At 43.0% G+C, this 21,277-nt stretch overlaps 2 protein-coding genes across 8 annotated transcripts in view; one reads left to right on the plus strand and one right to left on the minus strand.

Annotated features, from left to right (window-relative positions):
• MCPH1 (microcephalin 1) overlaps nucleotides 1–21,277 on the minus strand; it is a 236,353-nt gene that overhangs the window by 104,690 nt on the left and 110,386 nt on the right. The window lies entirely within an intron of this gene.
• Nucleotides 1–21,277, plus strand: part of ANGPT2 (angiopoietin 2) — a 58,370-nt gene that overhangs the window by 27,232 nt on the left and 9,861 nt on the right. The window contains exons 2-7 of one of the 2 annotated variants that reach the window (XM_055416331.2): nucleotides 3,488–3,643; nucleotides 7,027–7,148; nucleotides 12,087–12,319; nucleotides 14,421–14,548; nucleotides 19,902–20,003; nucleotides 20,756–20,922. In XM_055416331.2, the coding sequence (XP_055272306.1) occupies nucleotides 3,488–3,643; nucleotides 7,027–7,148; nucleotides 12,087–12,319; nucleotides 14,421–14,548; nucleotides 19,902–20,003; nucleotides 20,756–20,922 (908 nt within the window). The remainder of the gene's footprint in view (nucleotides 1–3,487; nucleotides 3,644–7,026; nucleotides 7,149–12,086; nucleotides 12,320–14,420; nucleotides 14,549–19,901; nucleotides 20,004–20,755; nucleotides 20,923–21,277) is intronic. The other variant, XM_055416333.2, reaches the window with a different exon arrangement.

Below are 21,277 nucleotides of genomic sequence, written 5' to 3' on the forward strand. Positions count from 1 at the left end.
CAAGAGATGGGAATTTTTAAAACACAGGTGTCGGTGTGGATCAACCAAAGTGCTTCATTCCTAGATCTGGTCTTTCACTGATTTAGGGAAAGTGAAAGTGAAGTCACTCAGTCGTGTCTGACTCTTTGCCACCCCATGGACTGTAGCCTACTGGGCTCCTCTGTCTGTGGGATTTTCCTGGCAAGAGTACTGGAGTGGGTTGCCATTTCCTTCTCCAGGAGATCTCTCTGACCCAGGGATTGAACCCAGGTCTCCTGCATTCACCATCTGAGCCACCAGGGAAGAAAGGCTTCATTAAATGGGAAATTTTCACACTGTATAATGAATGTTCAGAGTCTTTCTTGCGAAAAATCACTACTAGTCTTTGGAGTGAAAAAGACTCTTTTGTCATGATGCTCCCAGGAGATAAAAATCATCATTGGTAATCTTCACATCTAGGCTTTTCTGTGAGTAAAAATGACTGCTTCGGCTTCCTTAACTGCACAGTAGGTGGTCTCCCTCTCTCTTTTAAGGCCCTGAGAATCTCGGACATTGATTGAAAGGCAGGCTCATATCAGTTTTGGAACATACCACTTTGGCTGTTAAAAGGCAGAAAGGCGGGTGTGGCCTCTGGGTTGAACTACCAGCCTGCCCGAGAGTCCAGAAGTGCCCACGTGAGTGAGACTGGGTACCTGGGTCGGTGGAAAGAGGTGAGCACAGTCGCTGAGACATGGAAGCAACCAATAAGCGTCAGCTGGACTTTAGTTATTCGTTACTGTGGTTGCTACTGTTGCTCTTGCTTCTGTTCTGGGGAGCAACTATATGCTTTTAAAATTTAAATTAAAAAAACTTTTTTTTACAGCGTTGTGTTGGTCTCCTCCATACAACAGTGCAAATCAGTCAGGATTATACCTGCATCTCCTGCCTCCACTCCCCGTTCCACCCCTGCAGCCATCACAGAGTGCTCCCTGCCCTGGGCTACCAGCCCTGCGCGGCGACTACGCAGTAGCTCCAACTGACACTCCACAGTGCGGGCGCAGCGCGGGTACAGCGGGGGCGCAGGGCGGGCGCAGCGCGGGTGCAGGGCGGGTGCAGCGCGGGTACAGCGGGGGCGCAGGGCGGGCGCAGGGCTGGCACAGCGGGGGCGCAGGGCGGGCGCGCTGATGCCGCTCTCTCCCTCACTGTGTCCACAAGTCCGCTTTCTGCATCTGAGTCTGTTCCTTCCCTGCAAACAGGTTCACCAAGAACATTTTTCTAGGTTCCATATATATATATTTTCTGACTTACTTTACTATGTATAATAGGCCCTGGGTTCATTCACCTCATTAGATCCGACTGAAATTCTTTTTCTTTAATGGCTGGGAAATATTCCATTCTATATATATGTACAACTGTCATATTGCCCTTTTCTCTTATAACCTTAATTTCACTGTGTCAAGTGTGAAAGCACAAAACTTGTTGAGAATCAATATAAAAAAAAAAATCTAAGGCTGAATATTCCTGTTTTTCTCTTCTCTCAAAGATTTCAATTAGTTAGCAGTTGGGTCAGTATCATACAGAATTTTACTTTATACAGTTGCATATATCATACACATGAAAATAAACAATATACGTACACACTATATATATAATATCTATATACACACGTATATACATCTGCAATTTCCCCTCTAACATACACGGATATGTATACTTTTACACACGAGATGGGCACACCTCATACATGACTTTGTCATCTTAGAAAAGCTGAAAAATAGTGACTTAAAAAGCATTTATAACCTATTGTTTCAAGCTTACAGAAAGATATGGCCATGAAGTTAAGAAATTTTATTTTAAAAAATTTAGATCTTCTATGTCTTTTGAAGTTCTTGAGTCTAATTTTAAATTGCAACTTGACTTTCAAATATCAAATTGTAAACAAGCCTCTCGTGTTTCTTGTTGACTGTAACCACGTTTGCCTCGTTGGTTCTAGAGTCAGGGTGGGGGACAGTTAAGGATCCATTTTCACCTTCTAGTTATGTGATTAAGAATGACAGGAGATAGAACTGCTTTTATTTAGCTCTTCACTACAGAAACCAACGAGAAGATTAAGACTTATTTCTACTAGTTTGTAAATTACTACTTCAGCATATGGACTTAAAACCAAACTCCAGCTTGAGTGTATCTTTAATGGTTCCAAACTTCCCAGAATATGTCTTTCTAAATATTATCTTTGTTGGGTGTTAAGAGTAACTAAGACAACTCTTCTGGATGATTTACATAGCTTTAACTTTAACCTCAAAAATTCCATTATTCCCATGGTAGTGGAGGAAGGGGGGGAATGAGAGGCAGGCAGAAAGAGAGGAGAGAGAGGGAGAGGGAGAGACAGGAGAGGAGAAATTACAAACTTCCATCCATGAACTATTTTAGATCACGTATTTAAATTGTAAAAGTTACAATTTTTAAAAGGCGGGGGGAGGAAAAAGGCAAGAATAAATTAAGAAAGACTATAGACCTTTTGGCACAATGCCTTTAAAAATATAGCTTAATTAATCCTTGAAACGCTCCTCTTGACCAAACCGAAACCCTGTTATATATATGAGGACTCTGTAGTTCCCCCAAAGTCAAGCAGCTTACCTAGAGTTCACAGAAAATGGAGGGACAGTTGTGCACAGCCTGGAGCCCACAGACTCCTCACACACACCTGGCTGGTCTGCATTTGTATTTAACTGTGTATTTTAACTGTCAAAGACATAGGCATCTACACCATGGCAGTGAGTGACCTTCCCGACGCCCTTGCACACAAGTGAATGTTAAAATGAGCTGGCCCACCCACGGTCCACAGCAACTCGAGGCAGAAGAACCATCCTGACAGTCACGCGAGATGAAGAGACGAGCAGATGATTAAGTCTGCCTGATCAGGAAAATGACGAAACCGTGAAAAACCAGAGAAACTGAACAGGTCTAATGTGTGATGAACTCAGTTAGAGGGAAGTTGGTGAGGAGAGTGGTCTTTATGGAGTGTGGCCCTGAGTTACCCGGAAAACCCAAAGGTGTGTCCTTCCTCGTGCTCTAGCTTAAGAGTCTTCTAAAGCCTGTATTTTAAGAAGCCACAGTCTAGAACATGCGAGAAACAGAGATGCTTCCTTATACCAAATTCTCATTTTCTGCGTCACACGCCGAAACACCCTGGAACCCCCGTGGCCCTTCCTGCCTGATGGCAGGGCACCTGCCCGTCTCTGAGCTGTGGGCTCACCACCTCCTCGCTGCCACGGGCGGTCTTCGAGGGCTGCCTAAACAGCCTGCCTCCCACACATGCTGTTACTGAGCTGCTGGGTTCTGAGTGAATATAAAATCATGCTGTTTTTTATTGCTAGTGATAAAAAAAAAAAAACAGCAAGATTTCCCCATTATCAGAGCAAGGCGCACATCTTCCAAGAGATGTTTTAAAAGGCAGGGAAACGAATTAGGAATACAATGTATGATCCTTTGACCAATGATTGTCTTTCTGACGCTTGCTCTTTTCTAGCTTGAGAATTACATCCAGGACAACATGAAGAAAGAGATGGTGGAGATCCAACAGAATGCGGTACAGAACCAGACCGCTGTGATGATAGAAATAGGGACCAACTTGCTCAATCAAACCGCAGAGCAGACCCGGAAGCTAACTGATGTTGAAGCCCAAGTAAGTAGGGAAACAGGGAACACAGAGTGGCCCGGACTGACAAATAACTAGCACAAAAGCGTTACCTAATGACACAAGGGAGAAGCAGAGAAAGCTCCAGAAAAGCAGAAAAAAAGGATGACTTGATAAGAACTTAAGAATTTGTGTCTAGATAGAAATTAAAATCAGGAAATATATATTTTTAATACTGACATTAAATTACATTTATTCTACTGAAGACATTCAGACCAGTTTCACATTATTTTCACACTTGCTACAAGATAAGTGCTCCACTGCCTCACTGCTGTTTTCTGGACTCTAGACGAACTTTTCAGTTCTGAGCCCTTAACATTTTTGTGTACTTGAGGCATGAAGAGCAGAGGCAAAGTGCTAGAAACTTTGTTCTTAACCCTAACTCTTGAGTTAAGGTGAAACCTAAGTTTCATGGAACTGCCAAAACAATTTGTGGTGTGAGTTTATACAATTTGTGGTGTGAGTTTAGAGAGAAAGAAGCAAAGGGAAGAGTAAGAAGCAGCAGCTGAGGCACGGAGAGGGCTTAACTTTCAGCCCAAAGACCTGCGCAACATGACTAACCCAATGAATGAATTGGAGTGAGGCACCAGCTTTCTGCAGGCCTCCGAGGTGGTGACTCCAAATGGGAGAGCGGGCCAGTTCCCTGTGAGCTTTACGGTTCTATAAGCAATCAATTAATGGTAGAAAAGAAGAATATGAACTATGAAAATATTAGAAGAATAACAGCAAAACAATAGAATAAAGTTTGTCTGGAGCCATGCTGGATGGCCCGCCACATGTGACCCAATAGAAAGAGTCCCGGTGGGCAAACAGTGCTATTGGGGGATCTATTGAGAAGCTCCAAGTTCAAGATTCACCACTGGTAAGATGGCCTGCTGGGTTCTAATCCTGATTTCTTTATAGGCTTATGAGAAGTATCTTCCTACCATGAGTTATAAGCAATGCTCAAAAAAAAAAAAAAAAAAAAAGATTTAACTGAAACGGTTCCCATGACATATTATTCCTGTATAACCTTATGATTCATGTGCTGCTTAAGCTAAAGAACCAAGACATGCCCAGCATCAGCCAGGAGGTGATAAGGGAGAAGAGAAACCACAAGCCTTCCAATCGAGGCAGCCCACGTAGACAAGGGTGCTGGCATTCTCCCATCGCTGCCCCGAGAACCGCTGGACAAGCAGAGAGACAGCAAGGGAGGGGCAGGAGAAGGAAAGATTCTTAGCTGAGTACAGAATAATATGTTCTTTGCTTATCAAGTATCTCCACAATATCAGAATAGTTTAGGAAAAATACAGACATTTTATACAATGGACCACAAGGTACTCAAAATTCTAAGAGGTAAAATAAATTTAACAAGTTCAGACACAAACACCTAAAAGTAAATGTATAAATATACCCATGGTCAACTATTAAAATAGATTAGTAATATTTGAATCACACGTCCACCTTCTGAGAATACAACTGATGAGCAATCAAGCCCTTCAGAAAACAGTCCTGAGGCTTTCCTGGTGGCGCAGTGGGTAAGAATCTGCCCGCCAGTGTGGGGGCCGAGTTCAATACCTGGTCGGGGAAGGTAAGACTCCACATGCCCACACGCTGCAGCCACCGGAGACCAGCCACCAGCAGCCTGTGCTCCACCAGCAACAAGAAAAGCCAGAGCAGTAAGAAGTCCACACACCACGACCAGGAGCCCGCTCATCTCAACAAGAGAAAGCCCACGCACAGCCATGAAGACCCAAAGTATAATGTTGCTTATGTTTCAGATAAGAGTAAGAAAAAAGCATAAGCTACAAAGCAATAATGGAAACCTTGGCCATCCTCTGTAAGTTAGACTCACTAGCATTTAATGAGATTTTGTTGGGTCACATGATTTTTTAAAAAAATCTATTGCAAAACTAGGTGGAAAACAGGAAAATAGCTGGAAAGAAAATGGCCTCTGATATCCGACTAAACACAATAAGATGCTGAGCCTAATCAAAGACATCGAGGGACCAAATTATGTATCAGCTTACTAAGGTATCTGGTGGGCAGTGACTATGTGAAGCTGGTTAAATTCAAACATGAAAGGTTCTGATTAGAAGATTCTTCCAACCTGTCAGCATGAGAGACTATTAAACCAGACTGAGGGAAGGCTGGAGGCCTGAGGTCTTAGACACAATAGACAACCATGGGACCTGGGTAATTTAGAGTCACCTGCAGCTGGAGGCCTTTGGAAAAGTGATGGGAAAAGATTGCCTTGGTCCTGGATTGGTCAGGACCCATCGGCTGCCCCTCCCCTGCTGAATTCACTGAACTCCCTTAGGAGCAAAATCAAAGACAAGTTTCCAATTCCTTCTCTCAATAACCAATGCACATTGTTGGGGCCCACAGAAGATGCAGGCCTCATCTATATTCCAGGTGTTAGGATCCAATCACACCCTGGGGCTGGCCGGGGTCTTTACTCATGCACAGAAGAGTGGTCATGGCAGGAAGGCATCCAGCTTTGAAGACCAGGCTGTCCCTAAACCTGTGTGACGGGGCCATGCCAAGGCGTTCATGAATGACACAGACCCCGAGCAAACAATGCTTCTTTCAAGGACCCTCATTCCGGCCAACAATTCTGCCTGACACTTAACACATGACGTCACATCCTGAGTAACCGTGACACAGAGGACATGAGTCACCACACTCTTCCTGCGAAAATGCAGCCAAAGGCGAAAGAATTCATTCTTGAAGTTGTCGGAACACAATGGAACAGCGATACCGCACGTGGTGTGTGTCAGAGAGGCCCGCAGAGAGAGACCCAGCCTCTGCTCCATACCGATGCTCTCGTTTCCTGATGGGCTGACATGACTTTTAAAATAGGAAAAAGAGACATGGAAGAGGAAAGCGGGGGAGACTAAACAAGTGAATGCAAATAAAGAAATGCTAGGCTCAAAGCAAGCTGTGCTCTTACAGAATGGAAGCGGGTGGTTCTAAACACCGTCCACTGACACAGAGAGGAGGGGCAGCATCTGTCTCCAGCAAAGGAAATGCCTCTTTTATTTACCAACTATTCCTGATACATTAAATATGATCATCTTACGCTCCTGATTATTCCACTGCGTGAAACGACAAAACACGACAGAACGAGAAAATGACCATTATACTATTTGACACAAACACCACTGTCCAGAACTATTAAATCCTTTCCAAAATACCATGGTGAAAAAAAAAAATGTTTAGCACACTTAGAAGTATTCCAGCACAACAAACCTTTTATGAAAATGAAAAATATGCCAAAATAAGATACTTGGGTAAATAAGTAATATTTTATTTATTTTTTCCTATAATTTAGATGACTTTGCAGCTAATTAAAAAAATACTAAGTAGGAATTTTATTTTGTTACATTTAGGTATTAAATCAGACGACAAGACTTGAACTTCAGCTTCTAGAACACTCCCTTTCTACAAACAAATTGGAAAAACAGATTTTGGATCAGACCAGTGAAATAAGCAAACTGCAAGATAAAAACAGGTAACAAAAATATAAAAAGACGTATTATCCAGAATCATACACTTTCTAGATCGAAAGCCTATTTCAAGTGATTATTAACTGTGAACAAGCATGGCTTTCAAAATGCCGAGTTTCTTCCTGTACAGCGCGAGGATCAGGAGTTGATGGGAACGTAGGGAGAGGGTTTGGAGAAAAACACCAAAATGGTATCACCTTCTAAAATAGTCCTTGACTTTGTGTTTTTAACACTCTGGGCCTCTTAAAGATCCTCTTACATGAGTCCTCCAAATTTTACCTCGGAATTTTACATCAATCCACGGAAAACTATCACTGAGGCATTTAGATATTAACAAGTTCTTTGCCTCTGAAAACTTAGTTTATTTCGATGCAAAATGGTCTACAGCAGTAAAACTACACCTTACTGTAAACCACTGCGCATTTCATGATGCAGTGTCTATTTTTAAAGCATACGCTAAAGTAAAAACAAAAAGTTAATATTAAATAGAGTTATGTTAATATCTGAATAAAATGTTAAACTGAAAGCTTTCCAAAAAAACGGATACAAAAACCAAGATTATGGGTGACCAGTGGGGACTGTCTTCATAGGCTTACTCAGGCGGGGACGTAAGAGGTTAACTCTCTTCACTTTCCGGGTGTGTGTATTTCCTTGTTTCTAATCAGGACATGCATCTGTGACATGTAACCACACACTGTTACACAACTAAGTAATTCTTCATTCATAGCCTAAAAGGATGGCACACTTCCTGTCTCACGATCATTCTTTCCTTTAATTGAGAACTAAACTGAAACAACTCTGTTCCTTGGGTAACAGACTGAATTCACTGCGAGTTTTGAAAAGCAAGTCAGTTTTTTTTTAAACTTTTAATTGGGGGGAAATTGTTTTACAGTGTATTGGTTTCTGCCATACAATGCCACAAATCAGCCGTAATTATACATGGGTCACCTCCCTCCCCTCCTGGCAGCCCCACCCCCATCCCCCAGTCATCACAGAGCAGCGGGCTGGGCTCCCTGTGTTATGACACACAGCAGCTTCTCACCAGCATCCAGCTCACATATGACAGTGCATGCATACGTCAGTGCTGCTCTCTCCATCCGGCCCACTGGCCCTGTTCCCCACTGTGCCCACAAGTCCATTCTCTATCTGAGTCTCCACTCCTTCACTGCAGGTAAGTTCAATGATATCAATTTTTCTAGATATTCCATAAATAAGTCTTAATACATGATACTTTTCTCTTTCTGACTTACTTCACTCTGTATAACAGGCTTGGGGTCACCCACCTCACTAGAAGTGAAGTGAAAGTGAAATCCTCAGTTGTGTCCGACTCTTTGCGACCCCATGGACTGTATGTAGCCTACCAGGCTTCTCCATCCATGGGATTTTCCAGGCAAGGGTACTGGAGTGGATTGCCATTTCCTTCTCCAGGACTGATTCAAATTCTGTTCTTTTTTGTCACTGAATAATATATCATTGTATATGTGTACCACATCTTTATCCATTCATCTGTACCAAGTAGATTTTTATTGTAAATATTTTAATGTTTCACATTTATCTCTTACGAAAAGTAATATAAAAGTCTGAGGCCAATAATTGAGATATATTAAGAGTCTCTCTTGTTTCATGTTGTTAAAATGGCCTTATTTAGAGTTCCCTTGAGTGGGCTGCAGTAATGCTGGGACATTCTGGTGCTGGACATGGTTCCCACCTTAATTTCTGAGTTAGCATGCTATGATGCTAAAATAATCACTTACACGTGTCAGTTATGTTACCCAGATGACAACTTTATAAATAGTTGTCAAATGGTATTGCCTTTTGTCTAGAAAAGTATGCATCTAATTCTCAATTCAGATACACTGCTTAATATTTTCACTTATCACAATATGCAATTTTTTTCAGCCTGAATTGCTGTGAAATGCAGCCCGAACTGCTGTGAAATGCAATCAACAACTTTCACTACATTTTTAAATCATCCACAATTTGATAAAATTCTTTCGTATGTTAAAGCTTTACAACGTATAAAATAGTGACTCCAACCACACAGGAAGCTGCTGTGTTTTTTGATAATTCTTGCTTAAATGATCCTCACATTCCTCCCTCCCTCCCGAATCCTACACAGTTTTCCCCTGGTTAACTGACATTTGACCAGTAGTGTGTTTGTCCAATAATTTCAATCCATTTTTTTATATGAGTTATTTTTAGCATCTGAGTCACCAGGGAAGCCCCTATTTATGAGTTATTTTCAAACATCACAACATTTTCTCCATAAAACCACTCTGCTGAACAAACATCTCTAACAAACTAAAATCCTACGTCACTTGCAACAGCAGAGCTCCACACTTGAATTGCAACTATCTAACTCAGACTGGTGGCACAGTGGTAAAGAATCCGCCTGCAATGCAGGAGATGCAAGAGACTCAGGTTCAATTCCTGAGTTGGGGAGATCCCCTGGAGAAAGAAATGGCAACCCATTCCAGTATTCTTGTCTGGAAAATTCCATGGACAGAGGAGCCTGGCAGGCTACTGTCCATGGGGTTGCAAAGAGTCAGACATGACTAAACAACTGAACGCACACACCTAACTCAGTCCAGAGCCACAGAACTGTTTCTGAGTGACCTGTCATAGTGAGGATACTGAAAGACGCAGCTTTTATCAGCGGACTTACAAAAACCATACGTAACAAATCTATACCTGCAGAAGAATAACCTTTTTAGCAGCTGCAGGAATCATGTTCTCTTTTGACACAATATGAAATGAGATGGCAATAATATGTTTCTTTTCATCAACAACTTTAAATAAATAACAAGAAAGTCGTGTTGATGATTTTATAGCGTTCAGTGAGTTTGGCATGCTGTTTTCAGGTACCTTAAAATCTGAGGTTAGCCTAAGATGTGGATTAGCCTAAGAATTCATCTGCAGATTTCATCATTACAAAAAATACGTGAATGCGCTGCACATTTGACAAACCATATTTTAAATTATCTTCAATATTTCTCTCAAAGTGTGATCGCTTTCTGCATGGAACATGAAGTACTTAATTTTTTTCCAGTGAAGTCAAAGTACTTAATAGCATCAACATCTTCCTGAAAATAACCATGAGCTGAAGTTGAAAATTACTATACTTTTTTCATCTTACTTCTTTCCTTCTAAAAATAAATGATTTAGGGGATACTTGCACCAGTTCAATTAAATTACAATTACCAATATATGATTCAGTTGTTACTGAAAAGCATTGTCATTTATAATGTCCCCTTCTGAAGGAAGACAGGTAATAAAAACACATAAAAGAAACATGATTCAGCCTTGATATTTCTGCCAACAGGGATATTTCTCCACATTTCTCAACAGATCATGAATTACGTTAATATAGTTACACAGTACCAACATCCAACTTCTGTGGTGATGATAGAGCAGATCATCCTGTATCAGGAATCCAAGTGAGAGGCTAACGAGCAGCGTGTCAGTGACACAGGCGTGCCCACAGCAACGCCCCTCCCCCGCCCACCATCCATCCACACTGACCATGGCATTTGCTGCACTGTGTAAAATTCTTGCTATGAATTTATTCTCTATCTTATCCTACTTATTTAATTTCCTTTTATTAAAAAAAAAAGCATAATACAACTCACTAAATTGGCTGCAGAAGTCAGTAAAGGGGCCAGATGTGCATTTTGCAGGACACGTCTCTGAGATATGATCTCTGAGACTCTAAAGCTTTAAACACAGAGATATGTGGTCCTGCTCACAGCCAGTCTGGTCTGGGATGGCCTGATGCTGGGCTTCACTCTTCAGCACCTGCTTGTATGTAATTTTAAGACTCAATCTTTAGGCCAGGATGTGACTGATCTCTGGATTATTACTGGCAGAGATTTGGGAGAAAGAAAAAAATTGACAATTGGACCATGACAAATTTAAGAGCTGAAACTGAATTTAATAATAATTGGTATTAATACTGATTGTTAATGCTTATAGGTAAGAACTGGAATGGGTAGTTAGGCCCTTAGTTAGCTTAGTAATGTTTTCAAGGTTAAAGGTTCAGAAAATGTTCAGTTCAGTTCAGTTGCTCAGTCGTGTCCGACTTTTTGAGACCCCATGAATCATAGCACGCCAGGCCTCTCTGTTCATCACCAACTCCCGGAGTTCACTCAAACTCATGTCCATTGAGTTGGTGATGCCATCCAGCCATCTCATTCTCTGTCATCCCCTTCTCCTCCTGCCCCAATCCCTCCCAGCATCAGAGTCTTTTCCAGTGAGTTAACTCGTTGCATGAGGTGGCCAAAGTATTGGAGTTTCAGCTTTAGCATCAGTCCTTCCAATGAACACCAGAACTGATCTCCTTCAGAAAATGTTACTGCCCCCCAAAAAGGAATAATAGACTCACAGATTATTTGAACTAGAAGGTGTCTCTGAGATCTAATCTAAGGCTTAGATTATCTAATCATCTAATCTAAGGCTTTCATTTTAGGTAGCAATTCACGACTGTAGGTGGACTTTCCCACAGACAGAGTAACACCAGAGGGGTCACGTGCAGAGGTGACATTCTCAGCCTGGAGCTCTGACCTCCAGGAGCTCCCAACACCAAGGGCACCTTCTCAATGCCCAAGTTCCTCTTGAGAAAAGCCATGGTCTTCACAGGCAGCGCATGTGAAAACCTCTAGTCGTGAACCTTGCATTTCCACCAGGGCACTTTCTCCTCATGCCTACGTCATGTCTGTGTCCTCTGTCTGATCTCAGCAAGCTTGAGAGCCTCCTCATGGCTCCGGCAACATCTGATTACTTTCTAACTCCTGTAACATCTTACCAGAGGGCCCTGCAGAAACAGAAATTCCATAAATATAAACGACTGTATAAGGATAATGAAACTGATCAGATGTTCACCAAGCTCATGGCTTTGATGGTGATCAGAAAACCCTTCACTAACTAACATTATTTCCCTTTACAAGTCTCCTGGAAAAGAAAGTTCTAGATATGGAAGACAAGCACATAGTTCAACTTCAGTCAATCAAAGAAGAGAAAGATCAGCTCCAGGCGTTAGTATCCAAGCAGAACTCCATCATCGAAGAACTAGAAAAACAACTGGTGACGGCAACGGTGAATAATTCAGCTCTCCAAAAGCAGCAACACGATCTGATGGAGACAGTCAATAACTTACTGACTCTGATGGCAACATCAAACCGTAAGTAAAGTTTACATATAAATTTTTCCTCTGTTTTGTCATTAGTTGGTGAAACTTCAAAAATTCACTGAAAAAAACAGAAAACCTTTCATCTTCCAAGAAAGGCACTATTTCTCTTACATATTTCATATGAATACTTTATAGGGTCTCAATATGGAACCACTTATAAAGAAGGAGAGAGAGGGGGAGGGGGATATATATTTATACTAATTAAATATTATGAGGCAAACCACCTCAAACAATCTTTTGTTCCTGGGCTCAGAGAGCCTTCTTTTAGTTAGTTCCATTACTAACATAGGTGTATAGGGCTGGCCAAGTTACTAAACTATGTGCTTAGTTGCTCAGTCGTGTCCGACTCCTTGCGACCCCATGGACTGCAGCCCGCCAGACACCTCTGTCCATGGAGATTCTCCAGGCAGAAATATTGGAGTGGGTTGCCATTTCCTTCTCCATTACTAAAGCAGAGTGGACATTTTTTTTATTTTTTAGGAGAAAAACAATACTAGGCCGACAAGGTTGTGAAGATTAAATGAGACAATGCTTACATAAGACCGGTATCCAAGAAATGCCAGGGTCCTGCTCCCACCACACCCGTAACGGCATCTCTCCTTCCTTATTCCTGTTTTATCCTTCAACTTCCGTATTAGAGGGAGGCAGGGATACATCTTCCACAGAGCCCTTTCAAATGTTTTCATTTGACACAGATGCACTTTACATGCGATTCATGTAGAGATATTTCCTCATTTCCGTAAGAAGTATGCGCTCACATCTCCCTTGAGTCACACAGTTATGCCCGCTTCAGTGCCAGAGACGTTTACACAAGGCTGCCACTTAAACCAGGAAGCAGACAAACGAGCACGCCCTGTGCCACATGGCGGGTCTGCCTTCATGCCTTCCAGAGTTGCACTCCTCTGCAATTGTGAAAAATTCTGCATTTTTTCACACGTGTAGAAAAGGAAAAGACAGTCATCTGATGCCTGGTGGGACCAAGACCAAAGTGAGGTGCTAGCTTTGATGAGCCAAAGTGGAGGAAAACCACTCAGCTCAGATCCTGGCAGAAACAAGGAGCAGGGAGACAGGGCCGCAGGACGAGCTTGGTTTGCCCACGCGCCTCGGCCAGTGGGTGGACGCAGTCCCTGCCCAAGCAGCCTGCCCGCTCCACCTGGCCCAGAGCCTGGGGCGCTGGTCAGTCTCTAGAAGGAAGATAAACACATACCTGCAAGGACAGATGCACACAAACACTTTTTTTTTTAATGTGGCAAAAAAAAAAAAAAAAAAAGGATTGGGAAGTCTGTTGAGAGTGAAACAAAAAATTTGAAAGAATTTCATAGTCCTAGATGTTTTACACTTACAAGGAAGAATTTCAAAGACACAGAAAAATAAAGTTTCAGTTCAGTCGCTCAGTTGTGTCTGACTAGGTTCCTCTTTAACACATGGCAGACTACAGTCCATGGGATCGCAGAGAGTCAGACACGCCTGAGCGGCTAACACTTTCATTATACTTTAAGACAAGCTACTATGAGATGGTTGCTAAAAATCCAAAGAATAGTGGAGTCTTCACCCAATGGTCTAAAGAAATAAGACAAGCTACTATGAGATGGTTGCTAAAAATCCAAAGAATAGTGGAGTCTTCACCCAATGGTCTAAAGAAATATTGATATATAAATAGTTGGCCTCAGATACCCAAGAAGAAAACAATCCGCACCACAGCCTAACTGGGGAACTGGCTGTGGGAGCAGCCACAGCAGAGCCAGTACTATTTTTAGGCATGTTCTTCTTTATTCTTCTGTAATCACTTTATCTGATTCTACTCAAGATGAAAGATTTTTTTCACAAGTAATAGTTTACAAAGGGTGATTGCAAAGTACTTGCATTACCTACAGTTGATGGGAAGAAAAAGGAAGTATGGATTATTGGTAATGACCTTTGAGAATTAATACCAAACAGGCTAAAGAGGAACTTTATCAGAAAGGCTTAAGAAACTAGCATCTCACGATAACAATTCTAATGCGATACAATTACAGATAAGTGCATCTCAAAATAATCAGCTCTTATCTTTTCACAAACTCCTTTTAAAAGCTTTCCTATTTTTGAAAAACAGCCTCATACTCTTTGCTTGCCAAGGACGAACAAATCATCTTCAGAGACTGCGGGGAGGCATTCAAATCGGGACTGACCACCAGCGGCGTCTACACATTGACGTTCCCTAACTCCACTGAGGAGATCAAGGTAAGGCGCTGCCTCTCGTTTTCAGCCCCCTGGCTTGAAGCAGTTGGTTTTAGAAGCAGAACAGCTGCATACATAGTTCTCACACCATGCCAGCGGCATGCAGAGCAAAGCAAGAAACACTGACCATGAGTAACTTGGAGCCCCGCCGCTGGGCAACAGCACTGACGATGCTTATGAACGATGCAGAAATAGCTATCTCATCCTGTGCATCTGCCTCCTGTATAAAATAATCTGCTTGTGTTCCCCTTGCGTTTGGCTTGGTCATGCATCCTGTCAGTTGTCCCGAAGTGTCAGAGTCTTTGTTAGTTGTACAGAAAATGTTTTCCAAAATCCGAGAGTTTGAATAACCATAGTTTATGCATCAGTCCTTATTTCATGTAACAATGGTTAGTATTTCATTCAAAAAAAAAAAGCTCATTCAGTTTGCAACTAAAAGTCACACAGTTTCTCTCTTTGAGACAGCCACAGGCACTCTGATGTGCATAAGTGATTAATACCCACTTCCATTTCATCAAACGGAACAGAAAAAACACATGTAGCAGTAGAGGTTTCATAAAATGAATCATTTTTACTGCTTTGTCAGGGGCATCCTGAAGTGACACTGGCTTTTCTGCTCAGTTGTGAGCGTGTGACTGAGGGTCACAGTGACGGTGTGCGTCGCTGGTTCATTCTAGGGTGCTGGCAGTTTCACCTGCTAGTTCTTTTGTACCGTCTGTGCAAATGCCATCACAGCCCTGAAGGCTGTGGACTTGCTGAAGAGGGGCTTAGGGACCCTGGGGTGGGCTGTTCTTATCCCCTCTGATGGGCTTTTCTTCCCGAGTACGTGCATAAGTGAACAGTTTAACTTGGCATTCTTGGTTATGCTGGATTTCTCAGGAGCATGGCTCCTGAATTTGCTGTGGGAGACATTAAGCTTTAGATGGGTGTGGGTGGGGGTGGGAGGGAGGAGTCACTTCCCCAGGGAATATTTCAATGTGGCTTCGATAAGGTAAAACGGCCTTACACGAGAATCAGTGTGAAGCACTATATAACTGTGAGACGACTGTATTTGTTAAATGCCTATAAATATGTTTACAACTAACTGTAAAAGCAGCTACAAATTGAATGAACGGAAACACTAACGGAAAAGGCACTCAATGCTGCATCAAAATGAAAATGTTAGAGGTTCCTGAAAGTATTAGCCTTTTGAACTCAGGATTATCCTCAGTATTTAACATGGTGATAAAGAAAAACACTTTATAAAAAATACAAACATTAAGGTTATAAAGACATGGAATTTGAAACAGTAACATATGCTTGATTATGAATTGAAAAGATAAATAGTCGATTTATCTTGAATAATACTCTCCAAAGAAATCTAACTCATTCATGATGTTCTAAGTCAACCTTGAAAGCCAGTTAATGTCCTAGCACCCTAGAAGCAGTGAATTAGGGGGAAGAAAAAAAAACCCAAACGCGAACGGTCTGGTGCTGCTGAAAAAGTAATGAGCAGACTCTGTACCAAGCCTTTCAGGCCCCTTGGCTCTCTGGCTTTCAGGTCAACTTCTTATACACTATTGTCTGTCACCAGATGTTGGTCTGCCCTTGGTCTGGAGGCAGGGGGACGGCGGGACAGGAGTGACAGGAGGAGGAAGGGGATGGAGAATGAAGTGGAATGACCCCGAAACAGACCCAGAGGGCCACCGCTGCCCTGCTGCAGTGTAACGCTTCCTGCCTCACTGTGTGTCTCTGCCCCAGTGGCTCTACTCGCCCAACAGCCTCAGTGCTGGAAGAGGATGATATACTGCTCTCGGGTGATGGAGTCTCAGGCCATGGCTGGAAACGTTAGGATTTACATGCCCTTTTACACACATGCGGTAAAACCAACTCACTGAACAGCAGGGAACAACAATCTCTGAAACCCCCATTTTTTCATCTCTAAGATATACGGTCCAGATTAAGTTACCTTTGGATTCCCCTCCAGACTTCAGACTCCATTATTCACATTCTGAGAAAGTCTGATACACAGGCTTAAACTCTGACTCTGCCGGCGTGTGCCTCTTGGCAAGTCACCGCCCTGCCTGCAGCCTCTGCTCCCTCATCTGTGACGTGCCGTGGGCTCCCCTGTCTTACAGAGCAGTTTTGGGGTGATGCTGGAGGTGAGCACGGAGGACAGGGCTCAGTGCCCGCTATCCAGTCGATGTATGGGAAGCGTTACTATTCTGGCTGCCCCCAAGAGCCATGAGGGCCTTCCCTGGTGGCTCAGTGGTAAAGAATCCACCTGCAATGCAGGAGACTCGGGTTCGATCCCTGGGTCAGGAAGATCCCTGGAGACGGAAATGGCAACCTACTCCAGTATTCTTGCCTGGGAAGTCCCAAGGACAGAGGAGCCTGGTGGGCTAGAGTCCGTGGGGTCACAAAAGAGTTGGATACCCCTTAGCAACTAAACAGCAATAACAAAGAGCCATGAGACAACCTCTCTGCAGGGTGGGACACTCAAGCTCACTCTGAATCTTCTAATTCAAGAAAAGGATGCTCAACAGCTCTCTGGGCAGATCTTTCCCAAAGAGGTTTAAATATTTCAATGAGATTTTTTAAAGAATTCATTAGCTTTTTGTATAAGATAGACATTGAACGGTGGCATTTATCAGAAGCATTGTTGTTTTTGCTAGTAAAGAGACACAGTAGTTTCCTTCCCTAAATTTCACAGGATACCTGACTCCTAACGTTTTTCCATTTGCTGTTTAATCACTCATTCACCATGGCCTCCGAGTTGAAGCATGACATTTAAATTGAGCGTTATTTGCTCAAAGACATTAAACTTTAGAGCAAGATACCAGGCCCGTGGACCATGCTGTGTGTGCTAATCAGAAGCACTGACCGCCCTCAGGTCTGCTGTAATTGGAGCAGCAGGGAGATCTGGGGCGTTATCTGGGGACCTCTGCTTTTCTGACCCCGATGCAACCCGCTCCATCATTTTCATCAGTACCTCCTGGCTACGTGGAGAGCTCCACTGGAGCATGATCTTCCTCTGGAAGCAGCATGAGCCAACTAGCCATAATGTTTTCAGTTTTTAGAAATGCTGTTTTTTTTTTCCCCCTCAAGTTGGACAAATATTAAAAAATGTTCTCATGATCCTATCATTGTCCCTAATGGGGTTAGAGGATAGTATGGCTCAGACCCCAGCCCTTGGTCTTGACTGATTTCTGTAAACAAGATGGAATCGTTCTCTGATTTAAATATCAGTAACTCGTCAGAGTGATTTTGACACTGAAGATGCGAGTGTTATGGACCAAGGACAGGCCCACTGAGAACAGCGTGCAGGCCCTTCACCCCCGGCACACCTTTTAGGGTAGGAGAGTCCACGTGTGTGCAAGTGATGGCTCAGACCAATGGAGCTTGGTAAATTCAGCTAATTTACTGGAAGGATCTTTTAAAAGACATGTTGACAGAAGTCGGCGGTACTGACCATCTTACGGACCAAGGGAGAGGCCATATTATTCATAAACTGACTTCAGTGTGGAGTTGGGCGGAGGGACTGCTGGCCTATTAACAAATGAGCCAAGCTTCTCTGTGTTTGGAAGCATGTGTGTTAGTCGCTCAGTCGTGTCCAACTCTGTCACCATAGCCATTCTCTCCTCCAGGGGACCTTCCTGACCCAGGGATCGAAGCTGGGTCTCCTGCACTGCAGGCAGACTCTTTACTGTCTGAGCCACCAGCGAAGCCCATTTGGGAAGCATGAGGGAGCAGAAAACACATCACAGAATCAGGAATTAAAGAGACCTTATTCAAATTCTATATGCCAACAGTTAATAGCTGAACGACTCTGGTCAACTTAACCTGACTTTACCAAATCTTTTCTCCTTCCAAAAATGTAGAAATAGAGTATCAAGCAAAGCTGCCATGAGATCACAGATAATACATACAGAGAACCTAGCCTGGTGCTTGGAATGGAGTGATGCAGAGCAATGATAAGGATAATAATAATAACGTCAATTCAGAGCATTAAGGGGTTATCTCAAGCAGATCGATTTCATGTGACTGATTAATTTAAATGGCGAAATCATTTCATTCCTGATAAGTACAATTTTCTTTCAAGCAACACATGTTTCCAAACGTAAGGATCAGCAGGAAGGTGATATGGGCCAAGTGACGGTCCTGGGAAGAGCCTGGAAAGGTGGCAGAGAGAGGGGGACAGGCGATTTGGTGCTGGGTTCCAGCTGCTGCTCTCAGTTGGCTCAAAACAGGCTCACAGACAAGTGTGCTCAGTGAAGGGGCAGGCCTGGGTGCACTCTGGGTGTGCCGTTAGCCCCCAGTCCCTAGGATTTCAGCTCAAGCAGCAATACGGTTCACATTTAAACTTACTCTGCCAAAACCACCTCCAAAATTACCCCCAAAGACCGTGGAAGCAACACAGAAAGAATACTTCTGATTGGTTTTGAACCTTAACTTTCATATCTACTACCTTGGAGGCTACAGGGAGATTTATCTTAACTTTTTGGAAAACTTCTTCGTTCTACTGTAATCTCATTATTTAAAACTATTTGTGTAATCTTATTTTCAGGGGTTTTTAATTTCATAATAAAATTCCAGCTGAGCTGAAATTGAGCATGGATGCTCTTAGATCAAGAAGGAATTCCATGTCCTAAGCAAAGTTTAAACCCACCAGGCCCGTTTAAAAGTAGAAATCAAAAGAGTTGGGGAGGGAAACACCAGGGGCCATGAGCAAGGTAGAGAGAAGCGTGAGGTTGGGGTCTGCGGGGTGGAACCACCAGGCCCCGCTCAGTTCACACACAGAGCTCTGGTCCCTCTTTCTGAGGCGTGGACCAGGGACCCTGACTTTGATTCCACACTCAGAGGAAGCCTAACAGCTCCACAGCGTCACAGCAGTCTCCGAAGCTCTGCAATCCAAGAGCTTCCCTTTCACACAGCTCTCGGGAGAGCTGACTGGGACTGGCAGCCATCATAAAGGTTTTCAGGGATGTGGGCAGGAAGCAATGGATTCTGCAGACTGAAGATGAGAGATTTGGGGCCAATCAGCCAAAGTGTCCCGTTCCCAACAAGTCTCTAAGGAACATAGATCTCTGGGTCAGCTGTCGGGGTGGGTCTCAGCCTAGAACAGATGATGACAAGGTCCTATTTTCACCGACACATCGTGTTAGATTACTGTTTACTTTTCATTGTCATTTTAAATTCATGGTTTTCAATTTCCTTAAAATCCTTTGCCTCTTGGAAGACCACAGAGATTTACCCCAGAGAACCCCATTGGTTCTGGCTGTATTCTAAGTATCTCTGTTCATCTCGTTTCTGTTATGTAAGACGAAGCCCCAAGTCCGGACGTTTCCCAGGCAGTAACTGTGCGTTCCCGTTGCAGGCTTACTGCGACATGGAATCGGGTGGAGGTGGGTGGACAGTTATTCAGCGACGTGAAGATGGCAGTGTTGACTTTCAGAGGACTTGGAAAGAATATAAAGTGGTATGAATATTCTTTAAACCATCTGAAAATAATTTTCCTTGTGGAAACTAACTTTGAAAATGTGCAGGACTTCCACCACAAATCTAAAACTAACCAATGATTTTCGATCATTTTTTTTTGTTTGTTTTGAAACCAAAAGGATCTTTCTAACCGGTGCTTCTGTCACCACATTAAAGGATGGTCTAGTCGATGTAATGTAAACGAAACATCAAAACAAAGGCATGCGAAATCTAGTGGGCTCAGCGTTTCTAGGGGTAGACTACTTCATAGCATTTCATACCTCTGCAAACTAAGCTGTTTATGATGATGCTTCTTTTTTAAGATTTTTTGATGTGGACCATTTTTTTTTTTTTTAAGTCTTTACTGAATTTGTTACAATACTGATTCTGTTCTGTTCTGTGGAGGATATGAGCTCCCCCACCAGGGACTGAACCCAGACCCCTTGCATTGCAAAGTGAAGCCTCAAGCACTGGACCAGCAGGGAGGTCCCTATGATAATGTTTCTACTGGGGGGTCTCCAAGTCGTTTCAATTATTCCAATACCAATCTCCTTCTGGTAACAGCTTAGCTTCTTAAAACTGATTTTTTAAAAACCTTACATGGAAGGTCCCAAAGTTTCACAGCACAGGAACGAATTTCTGCTGAATGTTTGATGCTTGTTCCATGTTAAGTTGATGGACTACTGATTTCAACTATGTGAAGGGAAAAAAAAAAATAAGTGAAGTAAGCGAAGTTTTCAACTTGAATTTCAGGGATTTGGAAACCCTTCGGGGGAACACTGGCTGGGAAATGAGTTTGTTTCGCAAGTGACCGGTCAGAAACGCTACGTGCTGAAAATTCACCTAAGGGACTGGGAAGGGAACGAGGCTCACTCGCTGTACGAGCACTTCCATCTCTCCACTGAAGAGCTCAACTACAGGTGAGGGACTACATGTCACCGAAACGAGCTGAAAGATGTGCTGGAAGTCAGAACCCCACTGCATTAACCGGAATCTGAATGACTCACAGGCTACCTTAATGGGGAAAAGCAGCTTGTCTCTCAGAGTTCTTTGCTGCCCTTAGGCAAGTGTCGCTAGTTTTAACATTCTAATGATACAAGGGGAGCTTTATGAGACGGAATTGTGCCCACTGTGTCTGCTGTGTATCCTCAGAGCACAGACGAACCCTGCCTGGCAGGTAATTATTTGCAGAATCAATGAATGTTGTGTCCTTATTGTAAAATTTCATGCCAATAACACAGCAGATGTATGTGTGTGTGAGTTGCTCAGTCATGT

Source organism: Moschus berezovskii, chromosome 26 (assembly GCF_049115385.1).
Source record: "Moschus berezovskii isolate FMDL1 chromosome 26, NW_MosBer_1.0, whole genome shotgun sequence".
NCBI classification, from domain to species: Eukaryota; Metazoa; Chordata; class Mammalia; order Artiodactyla; family Moschidae; genus Moschus; species Moschus berezovskii.